Source organism: Schistocerca nitens, chromosome 6 (assembly GCF_023898315.1).
Source record: "Schistocerca nitens isolate TAMUIC-IGC-003100 chromosome 6, iqSchNite1.1, whole genome shotgun sequence".
Taxonomy (NCBI): domain Eukaryota; kingdom Metazoa; phylum Arthropoda; class Insecta; order Orthoptera; family Acrididae; genus Schistocerca; species Schistocerca nitens.
In genome coordinates, this window is record NC_064619.1 from 219693266 (window position 1) to 219713360 (window position 20095).

General features: G+C 44.0%; 1 protein-coding gene across 3 annotated transcripts in view; it reads right to left on the bottom strand.

Moving 5' to 3' along the window:
- LOC126263072 (DNA-directed RNA polymerases I, II, and III subunit RPABC1) overlaps positions 1 to 20095 on the bottom strand; it is a 57590-nt gene that overhangs the window by 27625 nt on the left and 9870 nt on the right. For all 3 annotated transcript variants that reach the window (XM_049960058.1, XM_049960060.1, XM_049960059.1), the window contains exon 3: positions 9306 to 9367. In XM_049960058.1, the coding sequence (XP_049816015.1) occupies positions 9306 to 9367 (62 nt within the window). The remainder of the gene's footprint in view (positions 1 to 9305; positions 9368 to 20095) is intronic.

Here is a 20095-nt window from a genome sequence, read left to right on the forward strand (position 1 = left end):
ACGAAGCGACAGAAAATTCTGAATAAAAAGTGGGAGCGGGTCCCAAAGACCCCACCCCTGAAGTGTGGTGAGGATGTGATGTCGCCGTATCGTACGCCTTCTGCATGTCAAAAAGACGGCAACTAGATTCTGATGGCAGGCAAATGCTGTTCAGATGGCAGACTCCAGGCAGACCGGATTATCGGTGGCAGAGCGGCCCTTGCGGAACTCACCCTGGGACGGAGCCAGAAGGCCCCGAGACTCAAGTAGCCAACTCAATCTCCAGCTGACCATGTGTTCGAGCAACTTGCACATAATGTTGGTGAGGCTAATGGGGCGGTAGCTGTCCACCTCCAAGGGGTTCTTGCCAGGCTTCAACACTGGGATGATAATGCTTTCCTGCCATTGAGAGGGGACCTCACCCTCAACCCAGATACGGTTGAAAAGGTCGAGGAGGTGTCGCTGGCTGTCCATCGAGAGATGTTTGAGCATCTGATAATCTAGACGTGTTTGAGCATCTGATAGTGGATGCGATCTGGCCTGGGAGCCATATCAGGGCAAGTGTCTAGGGCACTGTGGAATTCCCACTCACTGAATGGAGCATTGTACGATTCGGAGTGGTGCGTATGGAATGAAAGGCTCCGACTAACCAACCTCTCTGTCAAGGAGCAGAAGGCCAATGGGTAATTCGTAGAAGCGGAACTCTGAGCATAATGCTCTGCTAAGAGTCTGCAAACCTGTCTGATTCAGTACAGACTGCTCCAATCAGGGAAAGCCCAGGTATGCTGACGGGTATCTGATACCCACATAGTCGCCTAATCTTGCACCAAACCTATGAGGGAGAGGTACGAGTGCCAATGGTGGAGATATACTGTTCCCAGCACTCCTCCTTCTGTCGGCGAATAAGTCGTCGGGATCGGACACGCAGCTGTTTAAAGGTAATGAGGTGTTCCAATGATGGGTGCCGCTTATGACGCTGGAGGGCCCACATGCGATCTCTAATCACATCAGTGATTTCTGGTGACCACCAAGGCACAGTCTTCTGCCGAGGGGACCCGGAAAAACAGGGAATTGCAGATTCCGCGGCATAAATGATGCCGGTGATGATCGTGTGAACCACCACATCAATGTCGCCATGAGAAAGAGGCTCAAGAGTGGCAATGGAGGTGAACAAGTCCCATTCAGCCTTATTCAAAGCACATCTGGGGAGGCACCCAGGTGAGTGACGCTGGGGCAGTGACAGAAACATTGGAAAATGGTCACTACCGCACAAGTCGTCATGCACACTCCATTGGACAAACGGTAGAAGGCCAGAGCTGCAGAGCAAAAGGTCGATGGCTGAGTACATGCCATGCGCCACACTGAAATGTGTTGGAGGCACCATTATTTAAAAGAAAAAGGTCGAGCTGCGCCAACACTTGCTCAACGACAGTGCCTCGGCCTGTTGTCACAAATCCACCCCACAAAAGGTTATGGGCATTAAAGTTGCCCAGTAACAGATAAGGTGGCGGCAATTGGGCTATCAACGCAGCCAATGCATGCTGTGGGACATCACCATCCCGTGGAAGATAAGAGACGCAGACATTAACAGCCTGAGGCATCCACACCCAAACAGCGACAGCCTATAAAGGTGTTTGAAGAGGAACGCACTCGCTGTAAAGAGAGTTAAGGATGTAGACACGGACTCCACCAGACACCCTCTCATAAGCTGCCTGATTCTTATAATAACCCCAATAACCACGGAGGGCAGAGATTCGCATCACCGGAAACAAAGTTTCCTGGAGAGCAATGCAGAAGAAAGGGTGAAGACTGAGAAGTTGTCGGAGCTCAGCAAGGTGGTGGAACAAACCGCTGCAATTCCACTAGCGTGAAGCGACTGAGGAGGCAGATATCGTCTTAGGATCACCTGCTGCTACCGATTGAGTACCTGTGCAATCAACTTCCATGGTGTCTGAGGGTCCGGCGAAATCTAGGACCTCAGCGGTCGCCAGAATCTCCACCCCATCCTCAGACGCAGAGATTGTAGGTTGTGGTGGGGTGAGCGCCACCACAAGTTTCTTGGTCTTAGAGGTGTTCTTCTTGGACTTTTCTTGCTGCTCCTTGGGTTTTACTGGCTGGGAGGGTTTCACTGATTCAGTCTCTGGGACTAAGGAGGATCGTGAAGCCCTACGACCAGCTGCTTCACCACTGGCAGGCGTCATCCTTCCCACTGGTGGAAACCGGGGAAGGAAGGGACCCAATGGACCCCTTCGAAGCGAGAGGAGCTGCAGAAGTTGGACGCTTCTCTGGCTTAGAAGTGGGTATGGATGTCCCTGATGGGTGGGGTGTTGCTCCCGAAGTAGGTGGCACAGGAGCAACAGGGAGGGTAATATCCCACACAGTCAAGATAGCAGGTGTCGTCTTATGGCTCGGGGAGCCGACTGGAATTCGCTGAACTGATGGGGCTATCATTGTTGGCGTAGTGGTGGCATAAGAGGAAGTCATTCGCACAGGATGGAGTCGTTCATATTTCCTCTTAAGCCTCAGTGTAGGTCAGTCGGTTGGTTGGTTTTATTTCTAAAGGGACCAAACTGTGTGGTCATCGATCCCTTTTTCCATTGAACCAAGTCCATGGGAGAAAACTTAAGACAAACAATACACACCACAGGAATTCTAGATGGATGAAAGAAACACGAAGCTGAACACACTGGGGGCAACAGAAGACAAGAGAAGCACAGACACGCAAAAAACAGAGAAGAGCTTAGTCTCCTAAAATCGAAGGAAGTGTGTCAGAAAGAACAAACTTCCGTCTTACAATGGTCAGATGTGGACAGTCCAACAAAATGTGGACTACTGTTAAACAGGAACTGCAGCGACAACATGATGGAGCCTCACGCCGGAGAAGATACCCACGTGTCAGCCAAGTGCGGCTGATGCGCAGGTGGCAGAGGACCACAGAGTCCCTGCGAGAAGCCTGCAGAGAAGACTTCCACTCATATGTGCTCTCGATGGTGTGGAGTTTATTGAGCATAACTAAGTTGTGCCATTCAGCATCCCAAATCCCAAAAACTTTGTGGCGTAACACCAATCAGAGGTCAGGTTTGGGTAGACCAATCTCCAGAAGCAGCTTAAGAGAGGCCTGTTTGGCCAGCCGGTCAACGAGCTTATTTCCCGGAATTCCGACATGGCCCGGGGTCCATACAGAGACCACTGAATGACCAGACCGTTCAAGTGCATAAACAGACTCCTGGATAGTTGCTACTAGAGGATGGCGTGGGTAGCACTGATCAATGGCCTGTAAACCACTCAACGAATCACTGCAGACCAGGTAGGACACACCAGGGCAGGAACGAATGTGCTGAACGGCACGAGAGATGGTCACCAACTTGGCAGTGAAGACATTGGAGCCATCCGGCAAGGAGCAATGTTTGATATGCGCCGAGTGAGCATAGGCAAAGCCTACGCCACCATCAACCAGCGAGCTGTCGGTGTAGATGACTTCAGAACCCTGGGACGCGTCAAGGATCGATAGGAAGTGATGGAGGAGTGCCTCAGGAGGAACGGAGTCCTTATGGAAATGTGATAGATCCAGCTGTAATTTTGGCCGAGGCATACACCATGGAGGCGAATGTTTATGGACCCGCACGGGACACTGTAAAGGAAAGGACTCTAGTTCTGGCAATAGGGAACGGACACGTACAGCGATCGTTATCCCTGACAGAGGTCGCCGTTCCAGGAGATGAACCACTGTTTGAGAATAAAAGATGGTAATTCAGATCCTGAGGTGAATTATGGGCGTGCGCTGCATAGTTGGCGAGCAGTTGGCAGTGCCTGATGTGCAATGGAGGGACTCCAGCCTCCACTAATACACTGGCCTGATTCGTAAAGCACCTGTTGCTAGATGAATCCTGCAGTGGTGCACAGAATCAAGCAACTTCAATGCGGAGGGCGCTGACGAGCCGTACGTTACACTGTCATAGTCGAGTCGTGACTAAACTAGGACTTTATAGAGCCGCAGCAATGTAGAGCGGTCTGTCCCCAAAGTGGTGTTGCTCAGGCAGAAGAGGGCGTTGAGATGCTGCCAGAACTTCCACTTAAGCTGACGAATGTGGGGGGGAGCCATGTTAGCCAGGCGTTGACCGACAGAAGTGAAACACGCAGGTATTGTCAGCAGAGAAGTGAAACCCATGGGTGAGAGCCCATGACTGTGCAATCCAAATGGTTCCCTGGAGTCGGCGTTCAGCAACACCAATGGTGGAGGAACTGAAGTGAATGCAGAAATTGTCAGCATATAACGAGGGCGACACTGATGGCTTTACAGCTGTTGCTAAGCCATTTATAGAGACTAAAAACAATGGAACACTCAATACAGAGCCCTGGTGGACCCAATTCTCTTCGATAAAGGAGCCCCCGACTTGAACACGGAAGATACGGATAAAAATCGGGAGCGAGCCACAGAGGCCCACACATGTAGCGTGGTAAGGATGTGGTGGCGCCAGGTCGTGTCTTAGGCCCTCCGTAAGTCAAAAAAGACGACAACCGGATGTTGGTGCCTGGAGAAAGCTGTTCGGACGGCAGACCAAATTATCTGTCGTTCAGCAGCCTCGGCAGAAACCACCCGGGGATGGAGCCAGAAGGCCTCGAGACTCCAGGAGCCAACACAACCTCTGACTCACCATTCGTTCGAGTAATTTGCAGAGAATGTCGGTGAGGCCAATGATGCGGTAGCTGTCCAACACTGCACGGTTCTTCCCAGGTTTCAGCACTGGGATGATGATGCTGTCCTGCCACTGGGATGGGAGCACTCCCTCACCCCAGATGCGATTCAAGATAGATAGAATCTGATGCAGTGATGCTGTGGCATGTTTGAGAAATTGGGAGTGAATTCAGTCAGGGCCAGAAGCTGCGTCATGGCAATGGGCAAGGGCACTGAGGAATTCCCACTCAATAAAAGGAGCATTGTATGGCTCAAAGCGGCGCGATGTAAAAGACAAATGCTGTCATTCTGCCTGCTCTTTCAAGGAATGAAAAGCCAGTTGATAGTTTGCAGATGCAGAACTTCGAGCAAAATGCTCGGTGATCTCACCTGAGGCGGTGCACACTGCCCCATTTACTGAAATCCCAGGCACCCCCAGCAGGGTTAGGTAACCATAAAGGCAGGGAATCCGAGTCCACACCTGGGAGGCAGGCGTACGAGAACCAGTGGAGGTCTGGCGGCCACCAAGGTACAGTTTTATGCTGAGGGCACCCAGAAGAAAGAGGAATTGCATGTCCTGCAGCCAATACAACCGATGCAGTGACCTGCTCGACCACTACATTAATAGCGCCATGAGCACGAGTGTCAACGGTGAGAGCAGATGTGAAAGCGAGCCAATCGGCCCTATTAAGGACCCATCGTGGCAGACGTCCAGAAGTGTGACACTTGGGTAGTGACAGGAAGATCGGAAAGTGGCCACTGCCACACAAGTCGTCATGAACCCTCCAGTGGACAGATGGTGAAAGTGCTGGGCTGCAAAGCAATAGGTCAATGGCCGAATAAGTGCCATGTACCACACTAAAGAGTGTGGGGTCTCCTGTATTTAAGAGGCAGAGGTCGAGCTGAGAGGGAAGATTCTCGACATCCCTATCACGGCCAGTAATCACTGACTGTGCCACTCCACAAGGGGTTATGGGTGTTGAAGTCCCCCAAAGGCAGGAATGGTGGTGGAGGGAGGGGGTTGGGAGATCAGAGCAGCCGATTCGTTAAAAGATACTTCACCATCCAGAGAAAGGTAGGTATTGCAGACAGTAATATCCTTATCCTCACAGCAACAGCCTCTAAAGTTGTATGAAGAGGCACTGATTCAGGATATACAGATGTAAGAACATACAGACATATGCCACCTCATGCCTTGCTACAGTATGTCCGGTTTTTATAAAAACCCCCGATAGCCACGAAGGGCAGGGGTCCGCATTGCTGGGAACCATGTTTCTTGGAGGGCAATACAGAGAGCAGGTGTTGAGCTTAAAATCTGTCTTAGTTCAGCCAAGTGGTGGAAAAAACCAGTTCAGCCAAGTGGTGGAAAAAACCAATGCAATTCCACTGGAGGATAATGCTTTCTGTGTTCTGGGAAGGCATGAAGGGACATAGAATGCAGGTTACTCCCTAGGGTCAGCTGCTGCCACCGGTGGAGGGCTAACGGCTAGGAGCATGGCTTCGGAGGCATCAGCGAGAGTGGGGACCTCGGGGGACGCTAGAAGCTCCACCTCGTCCTCAAAGGCAGAACTGGTGGTGGTGGTGTGGTGGTTGTGGTGGTGGTGTGGGAAGCACCGGAACCTCTTTCGGTGGAACAGGTTGTTTCTTTTTCTTGGACCTTTGTTTGTCCTCCCGCTGCTCTTTCGGAGCTTGCTGGGAGGGCTTCCCTAAAGCAGCATCAGGTAAGGACAAAGAGCAGGAAGCCCTTCAAACCGCAGCCTGTGGCTCCTTGAGCCACTGGCTAACTTGCACTTGTTCACTGTGTGGGGCTTTGGAGGGTAGAGCCCCAAGGGCCCCATACATGGGAGAGGGGCCGAAGAAGGGGAAACTCCTTCAGCTCAGATGTGGGGACCGGTGGCTCCGATGGTTGAGAGGGCGTTGCTCCCGAAGATGGAGTCGCGGAAGCAACAGTGATAGGTGGAGCCTCCACCCTTAATAGGGCAGATGTGATCTTGTGGCCCAAAGGGCCAGCCACAAGCAGCATCACTGAGGAATGTGAAATGTGTGCAGTTGCTACAGTTTATGAAGTTTCCATGCGGACTGGGTTTAACCGCTCTAACTTTTTCTTAGCCTCTGTGTAGGTCATTCAGTCCAGGATCTTGTATTCCATTATTTTTCTTTCCTTCTGCAAAACTGGGCACTCCAGTGAGCTGAGGCTTCATGGTGGTGAAAGATTCCCCATCAGATCGCGTGCAAACTCAAAATTGAGGCGAATATGGCTCATGCCTTTCTTTAGCCTAACGTTCCTCCCACGGTGTGGCCAGGGAGGGGAACGAGTTCAGATCATACTCCCTGGTATTAAACTGATGCTTTCCACGCTTTGAGACTTCTGGCTGAGGACCAGCAACAGATGACAGACACTGCTTCATTGTGGGTCATCCGCCCTGATGCCACCCACTCTGACCAGGGGCTCTCCCCACGGGCGCCATCCAGCCACAGCAAAGACCACCAGGCAGGATGGCGTTTGCTGGGAGTCCTGATGCCCCAGGTAGACGGGCATCTACCCCTCAGCACACGCGTGGAGTTAGCAGCTCAGGCATCAGCAGTGCGAGCCCTGTGTAGTCAGGGGGCTACCACCAAGAGGATACATGACGACCCCACCACAACGGGCTGGTCACTGTGCTGGATTTTGAGTGTCTAATATCCATTTGTATCGTGAGTACGAAGATGGAAGCACACAATGGAGGGAAAGTATGCTACCCGGAACACACTGCAGCCGAAGTGGCTGGAAGCTCAGTGCAAGTCCGACTCCATGACGATAGCGAGTTTGCCAGATCTTAGGGTATGATGGATTTACAATGCACCACACAAGGTGTCCTTCCCCAAATAGTATGCACTTAACTCTTTAGGGGAACATCACATTAAGGCCGAAATGTGCGAGATTCCTTTTAGTCACCTCTTACGACAGGCAGGAATACTACAGGCCTATTCTAACTGCCAGACACACAGGAGGGTTATCTACTACTTTTGTAATAAACTTAATACCTGTATGCTTCAGACATTATATAATACTTTTGTAGGAACCCTGCCTTTATACTGATTTCCACCAGGCAGGACTGGAGAACATGGACACCTGGAAAGGGATCACTGTGACAAGGTTTGTAGGCAGACATGTCTGACAGGTGGTGGAAGCGCTCAGTCAGGTACTCCCTATGGTTCGTAACAACAGTGTTGCCCAGTGTCAGCAGGTAGGATTATAAAGTCCGGATGGTTTTTTTAAGTTGTAAATCACATTCTTTCTGGAGATTCGAGATTGGTTCCTATGTTGATGGATCAGTGGGAATGATGGAGAGAGAAGGTTTATGATTAGGAAATTCTGAAGGAGGTTGCAGGAGGAATATACGGGGAGGGAGGGGGAGGGGGGGTGGACAGGGTTGCTGGAGGAATATCCGGGGAGGGAGGGGGGGGGGGAGACAGGAGATTGAGGATGAATCACAGTTAGGTAGATGAATACACTGAGTGAGGTAGGGTTCAGTAATGGTTTTGGGTCAAATCTGGCTGGTAGGATTGATGTCGACTGGGAGGAGGTAAATTCCTGGACAAGCCCAGCTAAATTGAATTTTGGAATGAGGACAAAGGTGAGGTCTTTGAAATGGACTTCTATGCAACTGAGGCTTTTCGAGGATCCGTTCGTAACTTTGTAGTCTGCCTGTTTCAGCTTTTGGATCTGTAATGTGATGGGACAGAGTGTCAGAGTGTGTGGCAGATGTAGTACATCTGCGAGGCATCGTTTGGCAGCTGTTATGGGATTTGGGGAAAGTTTGATGGAGGCCCCAGCAGTTGTTGCAGATGGGAGTGTGAAGTGAATAGACTGGGCAGTTGTTTTAGGTCGCATGAGTGCTTGCTGCTCTAGTTTCTGGATGGTAAGGGTTTCAGTCTCTATATGGGATGTACGAATTCAGGATTGCAGAGCAGGAGTAGACTTGGCCTGAGTTATATTATTTTTCAGCACTGCATTGGTGAGTACTATGGACTGTCAGAACTTGAGAAGGTAAGAGGTCATTGTGGAACAATAGGCTGCAATTGTTCATGGGTCATGCCTTTTTTGGAGGGGAGGGGGGGGGATGAGCTAAGCAAGTGCGCTTAGATTCTGAATATGGATGGGGAGGCTCTTCTGTACTGCTCTATGTAGTGAGTAGCAATATGTCCTAACTCATTATCCCAGCCAGATTTATCTATTATAATTAATTTTTTGTTGTTTGCAGGTACATCACAGCAGTCTTGGTAAACATTGAATTATCCAAATCGCAGTACCCTCACAGGCCACTGCGGTAGTCAGAACAAAATGGAACAGCCAATCATCACTTTAACAGTAAGCTCCAAGCTCTGCCATTTTGTTTTGGCTCCTTTAGTAGCCTGCTATGATACTGTGAAGTGGGGATTTCTTTGCATACCAGTAATGCTGTCATTTACCTACAAACAAACAAAAAATTAAGTGTGTGTCTTTAGTTTTTCACGATGATAATTAAAAAATGTTTATAACTACCCCTGGTATGTTGCTGGATAACTATATATAGAGCTATAATTTTGTGACACTTCTATTGAGCTCACTAAAAGAAATGAATTTTGTATCATCATAATAGTTTCAGTTAATGTTATGTCTTCAGCTTACCTGTTGGATCATCATTATGAGCAACAAGAACAATCAGGTCACTTCTAGCAGGCCTTTTTTCACTGAAACCAGAAAGAACAACACTTTTACTGATATACTCAGTCACATCTTTACCTCATTTTTATTCTCCTTCATGTGTGAGGCTGCAAACCTCAGGCGAAACACAGGGAAACAGCAAAGAGCAGAGGCATTCAGAAAATAGTATTTTGTTTACATTTTATTACAATAATCATATACAAGTAAACAATTAATTTTCACTTTTACACATATTAGATACAGGGAAAATTGGCAATGGTCACTGCACTATTTTCTTATACTATCTTTGGGATTGTTCCTAACAGAATTAAGCAGAGACTAGAGATAAATTAATCAAGATGTATGTACAGTTTTCTAAGTAACAATTGTATCTTTCTCCTCGTCTTTTCTCTTGGGTTATTGCTTGCTCCATAAGGTTGGCATTCAGGTTTTATGCTAGCATTACACCTAATGCAATCTGTAAGCTTTATGCACATTCATTTTCCCCTACATCAGTGTCAGTCACCTTCACTTTCTTCCCATATTTTTACAGTTGAAAGTTCCAATTAGGTAAGGGTCCAGAACTGTTATGAGTTTTGCAGGAAAATACTGGGAGTTGCCATGGTGAGACATGACAAGAATGCAAGTCAGTGTTTCACCAACTGTGCATACAATGAGGGAGCAGCAACCAGGTAAAGTGTTTTGTAGTAATGAGTTGACAGGCACATGCTTCTATATGTTGCTCTAGACAAAACTTTTTTGTATCTAAGTTTTCTACACAGTGAAAACTTTTGACATAAATGGCAACTCCTCCTCTCACCTTATTCTCTCTACTCATTTAAGCATTAAGCAAAGAAGTTCATGAAAAATTCACCAAAACGAGACAATTATATGGCACATGGTATACAGCCAAAATAAATGCTTTAACTGTTCATTAGCTGTGGGCAAGCTTTTTCTTGTCACCAAACACAACCAAACTATCCTCTTTCAGCCTAACCCAGACCTTTGTCTGCGCCAAATTAGTCTGGCACCACTGGATGACTGTCATCACATTTACTGGATCTGCAGACTCAGCCTGTTGATCTCCAACCTAAGCTCGACCTTGGGTGAGCTATGCTTCACACCCACCTGCCACCACAATCATGAGTTCTCCAGCGGTATAAAAATATAAAGACTGTGGTGGTAGCAATTTAAGGCCATCATCCATGACTTAAAATAATAAAAATCTGCAATGAATTTAAAATGGTTTCAATTTTGGTGCTGAAAACATATTTTCTCTCTTCTTGGTTACCTGAAAGTATTATTCCTTTACCAATGCAAAACAATGTGTTGCCAACCTACACAACACATACAAAAAGTGCTGCAATTGACAGTACCCTGTTTCAGACTGTAGCTGGTGCCTTACAAGTAAGAAAAGTGGCATCAGACAAGTACATTACACGAGTGGTTTATTCAATTCCGGAATGCTGTTTTCATTGAACGTGAGAGTTGCAATCTGGGCGCAGCACCCACAGATGGTGGTCGTGTGTGCTTTGCAGTCTGTCTGCTTTTTGTGTGTTCTTTTCTGAAGAAGGCTTTGTCCAAAAGCTCAAATGGTTGAAGTCTTTATGTTGTAACTGGCTGCAACTAAATGTGTCATCTTTATGGTGATTAACATTCTACCCTTTCTATAATACTGATGACAGTATCTACATGATACAAAGGTTGTTCATAGTATCTCTTGCTTTGTTTACTTGTTTATTAAAATTTTGCTCTCCTGACCTTATAGGCTACAAGGTATATGCAATTGGCTGGCACATCTGACTGCTAAGTGACTTATCACTCCACTAGATAGGCTGCCCCCTGCAGTGGCCCAAGGATATTAGGGCAGCGCAGCCCACATTTTGAAAAGATGTGACCACGTAACTGCAAGTCACGCTACATTTACTTGTAATTGTAATGCTTATAGTACCATGTTTTGGAACATTTTGTATAACTTGTAAGCTATAGTGTGTGTTTCTGACACAATTAAATAAATAAAAACTGAAGTCCTTTATTTATAGGCTTGACCGGTTTCACAGCATTTTAGCTGCATCATCAGGTGCAATAAAATGAGGCCATGTCCAAATCGAAAAAAGAGATCGGGATCACCCAGTGTTCATAGTTGGCAATTTTTCGCTAAGCAGCAGATGTTAAATATAAAATAACATTGAACACACACATGATACCAGATACTGTTACTCATGGTATCACGGTAGCATTCTATATTATTTTATGTTTGGCATCTGCTATGTAGCTAAAACTTGTTGAATATCACAGCTGGGTCATCCCATTCTCTTTTCTTGATCATACATGATTTTATTTTATTGCATCTTAAGATGCAGCTAAAATGCCACAAAACTGGTCATGCATATAAATAAAACACTTACAGCTAAATCTGGCTTATCTACCCAAAACGATATACCCAGACAGTGGTTGCCTCGACTACAAAGTCTGCTGCTTACTTTCCTACAGTTCATGGCTGAATGATGTGTGCTCCATTCTCAGATGTTGCAGTCAGAACCGATTCATGAACTATAGTTGTGATTGAGGCTCTCATGCTTCAAACAATGTTACCTACCAGTGAACAAGACATTCTATCTGGAGAAACAGAAATAACACAGAAGTTAGAGTGTCAGCAGCTTTACACTGCTGCTGAATTATATGATCAAAAAACGACAGCAGGTCATTAGACAGTACTGGTGCAGATCATCAAAGAAATTACTTTGCCAGACAGCATAATTTTGTTCATGATAATAAACATTTTCACCAGCAAAGGAAAACAAATGAAGGAATGACCCACAACATGTTTGTAGCTCTCAGAGAACCAGCTAGCTCTATAAAGTGCATAAAAAAATTGTCATATTTTTAATTCTTATCAGTTTGCAGGGGAATGAAAGCAGTTCCGGCAAAACACTGCAACCATTCACTTAGTGACTTAACTGGAATACAGTTTCCCAACTCACCAATACTGTCAACTAGCATAATGAAGCCAAAATCTTAACCCATTAAAATACATACAATAACAGTGACTGTTCTAATAATAGTCTTGGCATTTAAAATATAAAGTTGGGAGAATAGTGCCAGTACTGCTGTCTGTAGCACACACAGCAGCCAACAAGATGTCAAATCACTATACATGCCAAGCCTGAGTGTGAATGCTAAAAGGTTTGCACACAGTCATATGGTATCCTCCTGGAGTCCGACAATGTAGACTTAATTGACTACAAAATCCTCAAGTATTTATAGCAATGGGTGTCTGCAAATCTACTAAATCATTTATATATTATCACCAAGTACTGCAGGAAGTACTGTATTGAATTAACTGAATGTACTGATACTTCAGCAATCAGTGTCTAACATGGATTTGTTTGGTTGTTCATAGGAATTTATTCATATTACCTTAGCATGCTGTCAGTATCAGTGCTGTCCTGTAGTCAAAATGGATGTAAACCTTTACAGGACATTTCTAAAATAGTCTCCAGTTTTTCCTATGCTGGTTGTTCATATGGCCCTCATTGAGCTGCAGGAAAGGACTGGTCTAACATTGTACATGCAGATTCTGGCACCAATTTCCAGTACTTCCTAAACATGGCTGCAGTATCCCAGGCCAACAATGTCATCATTCCCAACATGTAGGCCCCTCTCCCTACAGTAGAACTTAACTAAAACACTGGTTTACAGTTTGTGGACAAAACTTGTGATGGCTTCCTGAGCCTACATTTAGTCTTACACAGCAGTGCTACAACAGTATATTCTGAAGAAACCACTTACAATACAGGATGTACATGAAATCTGGGAACACTTTCCATTATTTATTGCACAAGAACTAAACATTGTAAAGATGTCATACATATTGCATTTTGAAGAGAAACTCAAAGTTTTTTTACAAATATTTGATATGCGAACCATGAGTGATCTGGCAGATGTCAATATGGTAATCGAATTCTTGTCATATCCATACCAGTGTGGCATTGTTTCCTGTATTCTCTCCCGGAGCTCTGCTAAATCACGTGGTAGAGGCGGTACATACACTAGATCTTTAATGTGTCCCCTCAGAAAAAAGTCACACGGAATGAGATCTGATGATCGGAGAGGCCATTCCCTGAAACAGCTGTCCCCTTCTGTAGCATGGCCGATCCATCGATGTGGCAGCTCCGTGTGCATTTCAGGCATCAGCCATTGTTGCAACATGTCCAAGTAGGAATATCCAGTGACAATGCTCTCATACACACTCGACATTTACTTCCTCACACTGGGACGTCCGCTTCTCTTTGCGGGGAACAAGCAAACAAATTTGTTGTCCCAGTGGTAAATGGCCTTCCTTGTTGGTGGCTCCTTACCATACTTGGTTCTAAACATCTGTTTAACAGCTGTAGCACACTGAAAACTCGCTCCACACCTGAACTCGCTATGTTTATGACTAGTGCCGACTATTGGCAACTTACCAAACTACACTGTGGTGGTATACATGAAAAAAAGCATGACATCTGTAGAATGTTTGGTTCTTGTGCAATAAATAATTGAAAGTGTTCCCGGACTTTATGTACACCCTGTACATGCTTTCATCTACACATCCATATATGCATCCATCGAGAATAGAGGGAAAAAATGTGAAATTTCAAGACAAGACAAAACACATGTGCTGTCCAGGAAGTGGGACCTTTTCAGAATTTATGGCTGCTATGAAGAACAACAGGCAGTAGTAGAGCTGCAAATCCTGCAGTCCAGTTGGCATGGTTGCACTATAATGTGTCAAAATGGAGAGAGAAGGATTTTATTATTTCTTGGCTGTTAAAGTTGATTCTACTGCACAATTTGACAGTGATTTTGGAACATTTTCCACATTCATCTAGTCAGGTGGTGCTCCTGCAAATAATGTTACTTTCAAAACTGATCTTGTTCAAATTAAATTACGCCAGTCACAATTAAATAACAGTAAGTACAAAAATAATGCAATACATCCATTAACTTAAACAGATGTAAAGTTCTGTAAGAAAATAAAATGCCATAGATGGCATCATAAAAGAAAAATATGCTCTGAGGGGTATATATTTGTGGGATATTTTTGAGCTGGCAAAATTTTTTTGCTATCAACAATCACTATAACCATTCAGATTTTTTTCCTATTTCTGATTTTTAGTTTTCTTTCTCGCCCTAATGTTATTGGTATAAGAATAAAAATATGTTTTAGTAGCTTACTGAATATCCTCAATTTTATCAGAAAAACAATGTAGTTTCAGATTGCTGGATCAAAAAGGTGGCACTCCAATTCCTATTAATGAAATAGAAAGATTTTCTTTAGGTCTACTAATGAAATGTGCTTATAAATCGGGTATTATAGTAATCTGCCTCAAAGGCACTTTGTGGATACCTACAAATTGTTCAACAAATAATAACTTTTATGTACTTTCTGTTAAGAAAAGTTCTAGTGCCATGATACATTCTCACATCTGTAACAACCAAAAAGAAAATTTGAGGATCTTGCCCCCTCTTGGATAAATTTCTGCAGACACCCATGTACACAGTTCAACTGAATGAAGAAATAATAGTAAACATCAATTTAAATTATTTTCAATTTTGTATGCACAACCTGCTACAGCTCAGACAGAACATTTGGCATTACTGGCCAGCACATTAGGGAGAAAATATAAATAAGGTTTGCTGCCAACAGAACATAGCATGCAATATGCAAAAAGACATGCTTTCAATACTTCCTTCAACTATGAGTGATATATCTCAACAGCATTAACACAAAGCGTATTTCCAGAAAATTACCACTGACAAAAAGCCTCCATTTCAAGGCACAGAAAATTTGATAATATGCAATTATGTAAAGCTAATGTCACACAAATTAAAATATCAAGAGATGCACATAAATCAGTGACCGACACAGAAAATTAAAAAATACCTTTCAGATGCTGAGGTGTTCCAGTATACAAAGTCACACTGATAAAAGCCAAGGTGTTTCAGACCTTCGGTTTCCACTTCCTTTTTCACTGGCAATCATTCGTACTAAATGAAAATGCCAATCTGCACTATCATGGTAAAAGAATATAACAAAAATGAGCAAAGGAAAACAGCATTATGGAATGAGACGTAACAATACTTCACAAAGCAACAGACAAGATGTGAAAATGAGAAAGCTCATCAGCTGCATTCTGCTAATTATCAGAAAATTTTACTTTGATTCTCAAATCAGTATAACAATTCATAGAGAAAAAAAAAAAACTTCATACTATTTCATCCTGTTTCTCCATATTATGGAATCTCAATCTGAATGATTGAAACTAACTGATTTAGAGCATTTCAATGCTGAAGTTGTTTATGGTATGTAGGGCAACAATTACTATGAGCCAGCCCCACACTGCACTTGCATGTGGTGTAGAGCAGATTTTGGTGGCAGCTCCACGTGTCACATCTACAGCATCCCATGATCGTATGTATGTATGTATGTATGTACACTACCCTCCAATAGTTTCAAAACACCAACTGATTATGGAAATGGAAAGGAATATAAAATTGCATTTCATTGTTTTCTAAATGTTTATTAAGCTCAAATAATACATATGTAAATACAACTATTAACCAAGGAAGTGGTTTTCTGCCAGGTGCCATCTCTTTGTTGATTCACTCACTGGTATATCCCAAGTTGTGTTTAGCTCAGCAGTCAATTCGTGGACAGTTTCGAGTCTATTACATTTACTGGTCACTATAAAATGGACTGCTCAAATGAAGCCCCGGTACCTGTGGTACCCACACACAACTTGAAAAACCAAAACCCTTTTGGTTCACTTGACTAATTAAAATACACACAACATAAAATACATAATGCATTAAGAACCAAATAAACCATGAAACGAAAATACTTACCAACCAAAGCCACACACAAAACTAGCCTCCCCCCACTCCACAACTCATCAACCTTAGAAAAAGAACAAGTCATCAGGAAATGAAACTAAACAACTCATCAACCTATCCCACCCATCCCCACAACCTGATTAATTCCCCCAAAAGCCATTATTTGATTATTCAGGACACACTTCCGCCAGCAAGACTCAGCAGTAACTGCAAGGTGAAACAGCATCTCTTCCCCCTTCCTACAGCAGATCAAGACACACCTCAGCAGATTAATCTTTAAACTGAACACTATGGTTGAAAATGAAATCCTCTTACCCCCTATTCTCTGAAACACTACATGATGAAAAAGCACCTGAAACTACAGCAGTCCCCTCCTCGATGGATAATATGAATAAAAATGAGAACAAGCGCCGAAGATTCTCAGAGAAAAATACCATTCTCTGAGTAAGTCATCCTCAGCTTCATATGAATAAAAAGTTTGACGTATATTATCTGACAAGTGAGTGCTTTCGCATTACCACTCCTCCTCCTCAACCAAGTTTTCAGCAAGGAGGTTAACTTAACCTCTTTCATTTTAGTGTTGCTTACATTTTTATGCTGAACAGCCGAAGTGTGTCGCGGTTACGGCTGTGACATGGAAGGGTGTGTTATGCTCACGAGATGGAAGACAGCATTTGCATTTATTAGTATGATAAAGACTATCCACCTGTTATTAGAAAATCTGAAAAGCCCATCACCAGAAAAGAAAAAGGCGATAGCTTAAGACAAATTCAGCATTGATACATGTTTAGTTTTGGAAAAGAGATTAGAGATACTCAAATATTTTAAAGAGTGCATAGCATGAAGGCACGATTAAAGTATAAAATGGATTTAAAGAAGTCAGGGACCTTGATGACAATATTAAAAAAGTGGGAAGAATTTTTTAAGTTGTTAGACGGGAACGACTGCAACCCTATCATACATATGACTCTCGGTATGCCCCCCCCCTCCCCATTTTTCATTGAGCACTCAACACTTTTCAGTTAAGGAGAAAAAGGAGTCTTGACACGTACTAGTACTCTCATTTTTTCTATTTGTTTTAGCAGCAATAGAGGCTTCTGCTTCAACAAGGATGCCTTCTTCAGAGGGTAATTTCAAAGTTGTGGGAGCCCACAATTCCAACATCAACTATTTAAATCTTGAATAATTTTTGCAAGTGTCATTAATTGCAATTGCAGACCAACCACATAACGTGTTCTGAAGTGATGACAGCTGCATCGTCTCCTCTTTCAGCTACAAAATGATGGCGATTAACCATGGAGACGGAGGAAATAATAAATTTATTGAACGCAGAGCTGAAGAGGCTGGTTTTGATCTAGCAGTTGGATGTTCTACAGGAAAAAAAGGCAAAAATTGATACAAGAGGAGGAGAAACGGTGCTTTTCATTTCTTTATGTAACAAAGAACCATTATATTTTGTTCGCATTCACCATTTGCAATGCAACATTTGTAAAATTAAAAATGATTTTTTAAATTAAATATTTGTTTACATTTAACATCATCAAAACTCTATATCCTCTTAAATAAATGAGTCAGAACAAATGTCTTTTCACTGAAATAATAAGAGTAACGTGTTCCATTTTGAATGGAACAATTAGTGCACTTATTACTGCAGCATGTGACAAATAATGTTGCATTTTGAAATGCTACAGGTTAAACAATATGGGCACTTATTTACTAGAACATATGGTAAATAACTCCACCACACCTTTGAAACAATTTTTGATGAAATGGAACATAACAAGTAACTTTTCCCAGTTTTAAACAATATGTGCACTTACTTTCTGTATTATCTGACAAAATGCTCTTCTTCAAAAGGTTATAGGTTAAACAATTTTTTATAAAAGTGAAACTGATGAGAGGAGGGAGAAAAACATTACACTGCATTTTGTTATGTGACAAAAGAGCAATGCTTATTTTCATCAAAATGTTATTTTGTTATATCTCAAGATGTAAATATAATTTTAATAACAAAAGAAACACATTAGGTTCATTTATAAAATGCTTGGAACAAACTCCCACACACTACAATTGATGAATTACACTAACAATTTCATGTCATCTGTTTGTACAACATACACGTACGTTTGCTGCTTCCTCTTCTCCCAATGTTGGAAGCTTGTTGCCATCGTCACTATGTGCCTCAAAATCCTCATCCCCTATTTGTTTTCCTATGTTGTGCAAAACAAAACAGCCTATTACCACAATGGGGTTTTTCATTTGGATTATCACCCTTTCCTTAGAGTGAAGTCTGTTGTATGACCTCTCATCAGGTGTTCCAGGATTTTGGAACAGGTCATTAATTGCAGTGGAATGCCATACCCTTCATCTCCGAAAATTAAAGCACTGCACTTGTTCTTTTGGCTGGTTGGATGGCTAGTTTAAAGGGGGCAGAAAGGGACCAAACTGCGAGGTCATCAGTCCCTTATTCACAGCAGAACAATTACCCAAGGGAAAGAAGAAAACAAAGAAGACGTATGGCACATTAACAGGAGAAAGGAAGAACCAGAAGAATGACAGGACAACAAACACTACAATGGACAAAACAGGACAAGAAAACCACAGAGACACACAAGAAACAGGGAGAGGAAATTAAAAACAAGAAAGCAGATTACCACAGCTGGCTGACCATGAGAATAAGAAAAGATAAGTCAGCCACTCTGCAACACATTAAAAACTTCACCCTAAAAGCCCTATGGTGGAGAACACAAGAGGACATAGGACATGCACTAAAACTCAGATCAAATGATAAAACCCACACTACACGAATAAAACTTAAAATTAGAGCTGCTGTTGAGGAATTTTCGCCCAACATCGAAGGTAGGGTGCTGGGAAAGTTAAAAGTCCTTCGCAGAGTGGCTAAAAGTGGGCAGTCCAGCAAGAGGTGGACAACTGTCATTTGGGAGCCACAGCGACACTAAGGTGGGTGTCTCCATGTAGCCTGTCAGCAAGTTAATTGCCTGGGATTCCAATGTGTCCTAGGGTCTACTCAAACACTACTGTACAACTGGACTGTTCCAGAGCAGAGATGGATTCCTGGATGTTCACCACCAAAGGATGGCAGGGTAGCACTGGTCGATAGTTTGTAAGCTGCTCAGGAAGTCAGAACAGAGAAGAAACAACTCGCCAGAACAGGAACGGATGTACTGAAGTGCACGAGATATGGCGACAAGCTCTTCAGTGAATACACTGCAGCCAGTGGGCAAGGAATGCTGTTCAAAATGGCCTCCGTAGACATAGGCGAAGCCAACATTACCATCAGCTATCTAGCCATCGGTGTAAACAACTTCAACTTCAGAGCCCCGGACCAAGACAAGAATTGAGAGGAAGTGACAGTGGAGAACGGCAGCGTTAATGGAGTCCTGAGGGCCACACAAAAGGTCCAGACAAAGCTTTGGCTGAGGTGTACACTTCGGAGGTGTACATGAATGGACCTCAAGTAGCGGCGGTAAAGGGAAGGACTCCAGTTCAGAGAGAAGGGATCGAATGCGAACCGCAATCATGAGCCCTGACCTGGGCAGCCGATGCAGGAGATGAACTGTCGTGGGTGGGAAAAGGAGATGGTAATTTGGATGTTCAGAAGAACTACGAATGTGTGCAACATAACTGGCGAGCAGTTGTGCATGTCGGAACCGCAATGGGGGGACTCTGGCCTCCACCAGGACACTGGTCACTGGACTTGTTCTAAAAGTTCCTGCCACTAGGCAAACGCCACAGTGCTCCACTGGGTCGAGGAAATTCAACGCTGAGGGCACCGCCGAACCGTAAACCAGACTCCCATGGTCAAGGCAGGATTGAACAAGGGCTCTGTAGAGCTGCAGCAGCGCAGAGTGATCTGCATCCCAGTTGGTGTTGCT